General features: G+C 40.8%; 1 protein-coding gene across 3 annotated transcripts in view; it reads right to left on the bottom strand.

The window, feature by feature from the left end:
* The window catches only part of dscama (Down syndrome cell adhesion molecule a), a 125,062-nt gene that overhangs the window by 47,220 nt on the left and 69,906 nt on the right, over positions 1–7,936 (bottom strand). For all 3 annotated transcript variants that reach the window (XM_032534582.1, XM_032534584.1, XM_032534585.1), the window contains exon 4: positions 1,695–1,841. In XM_032534582.1, coding sequence (XP_032390473.1) covers positions 1,695–1,841 — 147 coding nt within the window. The remainder of the gene's footprint in view (positions 1–1,694; positions 1,842–7,936) is intronic.

Below are 7,936 nucleotides of genomic sequence, written 5' to 3' on the forward strand. Positions count from 1 at the left end.
CCCCCCCCCCCACCCTATCCACACATGTTTTATCCTAATTAAGTGATATTGAATGAAAAATGCCTTATGGAAACAGTAAAATTTGATGGAATGTCATGAATATCAACTCAAAAAATACAGTCGGTCTCATCTGATTTTATCTTGATTGATATACCTTCGCTTATGCGATAAAAGCTGATGGAAACATCTTTATTCGCATGAGTTTTTTAACTTCAGATAACTTGATTGACAAGTGGATGGAAACCTAGCTTCTCTCTCTTTGTCCTCCACACTAACAACCACACATAAGCATATTTAGGCATTCAACAAATAATATTTAATCCTTGTCTCCTATGTAAGTGCATTGCATTTTTTTGATGATGGTATTTAAACTGATACTGTTGCTATTTTTGTGGTACCGTATTCCCGCCCAACCGTAGCCCCCAGCGTAAGGTCTAGGCCTTCACCTGGTGCTATAGGCTATGACAGACCGAGCTTTATTCTGCCTTGCAGGCGGTAATGCCTCAACGGCTTGTAAAAAAAAAATCAGCGTTTTATCATGTTGCAGCATGAAGTTATTGTTGCCGTCACATCTATGAACTCCATCACACATTTTATCAGGTAGATATCATTGAAAAACATAAACCCTGCTTTGTGTCACTCTGTTTTCCAAGATCTCGTAACTGCATCCAGAATCAACTCAGAGCTCAAGACGGTAGATAACAGTATACAAACAATCGGGATCGGATTTGTTTCAGAGCAACCCCCAAACAGAATTCATTTTTAAGTGATTATTTAGCACCATGTGGGTTCTAATTTCTGAAGGTTGGAAAGTGTGCTGATCAACCATGCTTATTCATAATTGAACATGATTATTTTTTCTTACTGGCTTTTCATCTACAAATGCTTTAAAATTGGAAATCTGGCTTCCACCCATGTGTTTGGTAATGTCACAGATACTCATGAAATGCAACAACCTCACCCTGGTTGCCGCCTTGACATATGTAACATTTGGGGACACACAGCAGACAGATTACAAAAAGGAATGGTTGAAAAAACACTATAATTCCCAAATAGAAAAAAAACTCAACTACTTCTGTTTATAGACCTCCCCTGCCTTGCCTTGTTGGTAGGACTAAACCCAATCCGAGGGATCCTCATGATGGGTATCTGGTCAAATTTTAGACAGCAACAGAGGACATTCTATTGTGTTTCGCGCAAGTCAACTGATGCAAGTCAAATTCATGTGTGAAATTGGTCCCTTTAAATGGTTTGAGGTAAGGGAGGGCATTTTCTGTCCTGAAGCCGTCCCCACTAACTGTGTTTGCACAGTCCGGATGACCTTTATCACATGTCATCCCCTGTTTAATTCATGTGTTCTTCCTGTCACTCTCCATTCTATTCACTTCGTCTAGATCCTTTTCTACAAGCACAGATTTATTTCCATATGGTCCTCTGTCACTTTGCGCTATTTTGAAACGGACCAAGATCAACAGCTAAACGAAAAACAATCCAAAAAGAGGGTTTCATGCATTTTTATTGAATTTAGGTTGGTTTTGAAGCTATTGCATACCCACATGTTACTTGTGTAGTGTCATTTCCAGTAAAGAACACAGTAAAGGCCTTATCGATGTAGCGATATGTCAGGATTAGATGTTGTTGACAAAGATGGTGATGCACAATTTGAACGGCACACAGATTGGCGTTCCTCTTACCTGAGACAATGAGGCGGGCACTATTGCTCTGTCGGGTCTCTCCTGTGTACCGATGGCGAGTCATACACCTGTAGTTATACAGCCCGTCTTCCATTTGCACATCCAGGATATACAGGGCTCCCGTGGATGTGATGAGAAACCGTGACACTGGAAGTAAATGAATAAAACATATTAGGTCACTACATGTTATTGATGTAGGGTGCAATTTTAAACAGCTACAGTACAGCTCTTTATGAAACCAACAATGAAAGCAAAGTAACATTTCAAAGATGTTTCTGCCATTGTTGCAACATTGTTACTGCCTGTAGACCACTCAGCACCAAATACTGAATGCCACCTTTATGTGACCTGTTACTCCTGTCTATTGCCTCTGGTCTGTTGAACATTTTGAAAAGGTTTCTATAGCTTGCAGTCTATCTACCAAACACAACTTCAATGTCGTCTATGGCTTGAAGACTAACCCTTCTCAACAGAGTGCAGGATCCATCATTTGCTCAATTAATTAGTCCCAACTGACTCCCCACTCAGCTTAATTGGTTGGAGCAACAAAGGTTTCATAAAAAGAATCATAAAGTCTAGTGTGCTTATTCACTTGTATACAACACAATTACCACCAATATCACCTTACTACCCCCTCCCCCCCCCCAACCAATCAGTGTGATCCTGAAAATGCCCACTTGGATGAAATGCACTGTGTCTCCATGTTTTGCCAAAAGCAGTGTGTGAAAACCGTGTGTAACACACAGCAGGAACAAACAAAGCATCAGTTGCCTCCAGATTTCATCACAGGAGAAAACGAGAATTTTTATTTTTACCAACAAACAATATTCCACAGTCATACTGTGTGTATTCATTCGTATGCGCTGGAATCACCACCTTACACATTCTAAAAGAAGACTATACAGAAAATCCAATTTTAAAGTCTCTTAGCAAATATTTGCAAGTCAAGTGAGGTGCGCAGCTCTGTGTGGTTGCAGTTACCAAACATCTGCTGCAGCCCATTTAGCTCAGCGCAACTCGGAGCGCTGTGACAAGGCTGTGTGTTGTCTAGCGGTGTAACACAGCTCATTATCATGTAGCTCATCGCTTCTCCCTCTCTCTCCCCCTCTCTCTCTCGGGAGAAACTCTCTCTCTCAGTTTCTCCTTCTTTCTCTGCTCCAGCAAAAGTACAAGGAGCCGGGGATCACAGAGCACTTTGATAGGGCATGGCAGAACAGGTCGGTTGTGCTCATATCATGCTAATGTTATGTTAATTTGCGTGAACACATGGAAGTAGAGAGAGGTAGTCAGTGGTTATGAGGAGTGATGTGTGCTGTAGCTGGTGGCTGCTGGGTATTTCATGTCACAGATGATGGAGAAGCCAATCTGGGATGAGGATCAAATGGGGCCGCCATACGGCAAGGGATTCTGGCAATATCGGTAGAGATATCATAATGCAGACTTTATGGGGTGTTGAATTACTCTCATTTAGTCCCGTCATGACAGTTCAATACAGATTGACGCTGCTGGTACAGGGCCCTCTGCATATTGCATGCAAGGATAATGGAAAAAGGTGTTAAGTGCATGTTAAGATCATTGTGTTATTTGCAACATCTCAATAATGAATCATTAATTAGCTGAAAACATCTTCAAAATGACATTTGGTCTTCCACTTTAGGGAGACATAACCATCTTTTTACAGTCACAGACCGCCGATGGAGTGAATGACAATATGTTTACAGATTACAGTAAGGTGCAGTGAGAAAGGATGAATGAGAGGGCATAGAGAAATGGGGGGGAACAAAGAAGGAGAGGGCGGAATACACAGAGGAGGGTGGTGAGGATTGTGAGTAAGTGATGACCTAGTTATAAAAGAGAGACCACGGATTTGATATCCTGAGGGGTTTCTTCAGCTTGTGGTCAATATATTCTCGCGTGTGACCGACAACCAATGGTAAGAGGAAGGGGATAAGAGAGGTAGTATACACACGTATGTGTGTCTCTAGTCCTTAATCATATGATCACAGAGACGAGCAAGAATTACCAAATTTGAATGCAGTTATTTTTTTTTCAAGTAAGGAAACAATTGAGAGAAAGCATGTATCCAAGGAAAGCAGCAGAGCAGGCTTTTACTCTGAAAGTTCTTGGATTTTCCCTTGGGGATAAATAAAGTATCATCTATCTATCTATCTATCTATCTATCTATCTATCTATCTATCTATCTATCTATCTATCTATCTATCTATCTATCTATCTATCTAGCTATCTATCTAGCTATATATCTATGTTTTCTGTGATGAGAAGTTGACAGGCTTATGAATGAGAGGAGCTTTCATTAGACCAGACTGGCTGTTACTGAGACAAAAGGCCAGGGTTGGGAGTATGCCTGTGTTTTAAGTGACACGTATACACGCTCACACATGTTTACATGTGCACATGTGTGCTTGTCTCTTGTCTACCAGTGAATCAAACTGTCTCTGGATGATTAGTGAGTTTCTCACTGAGTAGAATGGGGTTTATATAGAGGATTACATGCTGGCCTATGTATGGTATTGGAAACATTGCACTTTTTGCTATTATAATGGAATAATATGTTAAAGTTTAGGGAAAAGGAATAGACACTAGGTTTGTTTGTGTTCTTTCCAAGAATTAGATGAGAAGTCTAAACAATTTTTGGTTTTATAAGCCCACCAACAATCTTTTCCTTAACCGTAGTGCATCAAAAGCAATAATCTCGATAGATATGACGCTAAAGGAGACTTCAAGCGTCAATAACAAAGCCGAAGACACCTGACCAAGCTTTTGTATTTGATGCAATGGGAGTGAGAATGTGCTGAATACTTAAAGAGGTAGGAGATAGTTAGCCTGGCTTAGCATTAGTTTTAGAAGTGGGGGGAAAATGGCTAGCCTGTCTCTGTGAAAAAAAAACATTTGCCTATCCACCAGCACCTCTAAAGAGATATAACTTGAGAATTAATAAGCTCTAGAGGTGGATATCTTTAACCATTTCTAACCTTGTCAGACTAGCTGTTTGTTTTGGTTTCCAGTCGTATTGCCAAGCTACTCTAGCTGTGTCCTGGCTTTAGCTTTATATTTATTGTACAGACATGAGAGTGGTATCAATCTGTTTATCTAACTGTCGGCAAGATACCAAATATGCATGAATGCAAAAAACGCAGCCGTGCCAAACATCCACCTGTTTCTTCACTTCATCACTTGACTCCTTAGAATAGAGTTGGACACCTTAAACTTTCAGTAATGTATGCCCTACTACCAGAAGTAGCCCAAAGTAAAGTAGCATCTTGGTACTATGTTTTTCATTCTACCACCTCTGTGCAAACACAGCACGTTATTATGAAGCGTATGAACCTGAACTAGTACTCCTGAGCTCAACTAAATGTGTACAGTTTCTACCATAGGTGCTGACTGCTGTGGTTAATGACCCATCTATAAATGCAGTAAAGATGACACTTGTGTTTAGAATGTGGTAACCTGAAATGTTAAAGTTGCAGGGTTCATTTTCCAATGAATTAGCGCAATTTGCTTATTGGTAATTAACATTTAAAGTGTTATCCTTTGTATTTGAAGGTATCACAAAACGGAATACAATACGAAAAGGTATTATCTTAGGTAATTATTAAGGTATTATCTACAGCAGTTTGCGGTTTTTCTCCCACAATGCACTGCATTACGTCCCGTTGGGGAGAAGACAGACAAAAGCCCGCTTGAGAGTAACAAGAGACGAGTAAGAGTGTTCAGCGTTAGATAGCGCAAATTATAGAAATGTGTGTGTGTGTGTGTGTCTGTGTGTGTGTGTGTGTGTGTGTGTGTATGTATGTGTGCTATATTCATGGAGTCAGGCAGCATACCTCAAAACCTGGATGCTAAGTGAGGCACGTCCAATCTGTTGGTCGCTCCTCGACCAGCGACCAAAACGCACTCACTTCCCTACAGCACAAGCTGGTGGGACTGGCAAGTTAGCCCATAGCTAGCATGATGCCTTCCATTTCTAAAATCTAGATAAGTTTACCGGTAACAAAAATTATGAGTGTTGCTAGAAAGAAAGATAACATTGACATTCACTGACAGTTAAAAAAAATTGAATGTTATGACTAGCTCCAGCACTCGTTGCTGCGTTGCTAAATATATAATAATATATAATGTAATAAATTGATAGCAACTCACCAGGACACTTCACTAACACTCCACTCATTCTCCTCGGACAATTCCTCATTCACCCTCTCACGTCTGACAGGTTCAAAATTACACAACTGCAGGTCATCATACATGTTATTATTGCTTCTAGCTACCTCTCATTCCAGTCAGTCGCCGTAGTTCTAGTACCAGGCTGAGGCTAGTCTCCTCCAAGTATCCTAAAAGTTACCTCATCACCAAATTGACAAGCACTGCCTTTTAACACCATTTGGAGACATTATATATATAAATCTCTTGATTGCTTTATGTACCCATTAATCGACAGTGGTGTTTAACCTGCAACATGGGCTTTGAGTCTCATCATTTGGAAAAGTTGCAAGATGTTGTCTACAATAACGTCCAGGAAGAAAACCGTGTCCCGGTCCTATAATTTAACGGCTATGAGTAAACAGGGATGAGGAACAACTGAATATACTCTCCTCTCCTTCATCTAAAATGCAGGTTTGATGCTTTCATATGTCAACACTTTGGCCAACGTTAGCCTGGAGAGCTAATTTGCCCGTTGGGCTCATAGACTGTAAATATTATATACAGTCTATGTTTGGGCCGCAGACTAAAGAAAATGACATCACCCAAACTAGCAGGGAGTCCGACCGCCGGGGACATGTTGTTTGTTAACGCTAGCAAAGCAACACAGGACAGAAAATAAGCACGGCAGAAAGGTTAGACAGGTCTGACCTCAGTGTTTAAATATATATCTATAAACTAATTAAACTAAAAACAGAAATAAACAGGGTTATAAATTCCACATATCTCCCCAATTCAAGTCAACTGCCATTTGTCATACCCGGACGTGATTGTTGTGCTAGCATGGCATCACAGTGATTCGGTCTATAACAAAAGTATCTGAGCATCTTTTCAGCAGGAGGTAAATTGACATGTAAGTGAAACAGATGGTGTATTTTTAGACCGCTGCAATGAGAACAGGAGGTAGAAGTTGTTGCTGTTAAATTAAAATATGAAAAAAACATCCAGGGCCCATTGTAATTAATTGCATTCTTAATTCGTGGGTAGATTCCATTTTATTCTTCCCAGCTCAGACAGTATTAATCGTCTCACACAGAGATACAGGTCTACAGGACTAGATAGTATTTGCATGAGGGCATTTCTGTGTATGCTCCTACCACTGCAGGTATGTCAAATCCCACAAGCTTGTGTTTCCGCAAATCAAAGTCTCAACATACTGTATGTATTTCTCTGCGTGTGTGTAAATGTGTTTATGCAGCATACTGCTGCATGGAGTAATGGTCAATAATAACGATCCAAGGCTCTCCAATACGCTTTATCCCTGCTCCCCCTACTGCATACTAACACAGCCTCCACTGTTCTTGCAGGGTTTTGTGTGTGCTAACATGCTAGACATATGAGCATGTGTTTGTGTCCACACCTGGATCTATTAGTGTATATTTCTAAAACTGAGGCTTCGCTCTATCCCAGGTGGCTTGGTGGACCATCAGTTGTCTCCTCTTCCCTTCCTTGGGCCTCCCAGCTGCTTTGGCATCGAACACAAGTCCCTTTCTGTGGATCCGCACTCAATTGCTCCAATTAATTCCCATATAAGCAGCACTGAGCCCGCAAGTAGACTCTTTGTTCATTCAAATTGGGAGCAGTTTTTCACTGAAACCTGAATTAAGTGTGAGATGTAATAGAAACCAGTGAGAAAAAGGCTGAAGTACGTCTATTTTGGATTGTAACACTTTGCACCAAGGACATTTTGAACTGGTGTGGTTGTGTTCTCGCTGGACACACAGGTTAAAGTGTGACAGGAACTTAGGATTCAGGATAAGGTTGAACACAATGACACACGGTGACACAGCTGAGTACTTTGACCTTACTTGCTGGGCGACCATCTGCCCCAAAACAGCTGAAAGAGTCACTGCGGTTGCCTGAGTCATTTCAATATTCTATAAATGAGACGTGAGTGGAGGAAAGATGAGATGGTAGGAGGGGGAGGAGAGAGAAAAAAAAATAAAAGGATCAAAAGGGAAAGAGCACCTCTGGGATACAACCACTCTCTGTCATCTAAAATGACTTACAAATTAGCTTAC

The sequence above is a fragment of the Etheostoma spectabile genome, chromosome 13 (genome assembly GCF_008692095.1).
Source record: "Etheostoma spectabile isolate EspeVRDwgs_2016 chromosome 13, UIUC_Espe_1.0, whole genome shotgun sequence".
NCBI classification, from domain to species: Eukaryota; Metazoa; Chordata; class Actinopteri; order Perciformes; family Percidae; genus Etheostoma; species Etheostoma spectabile.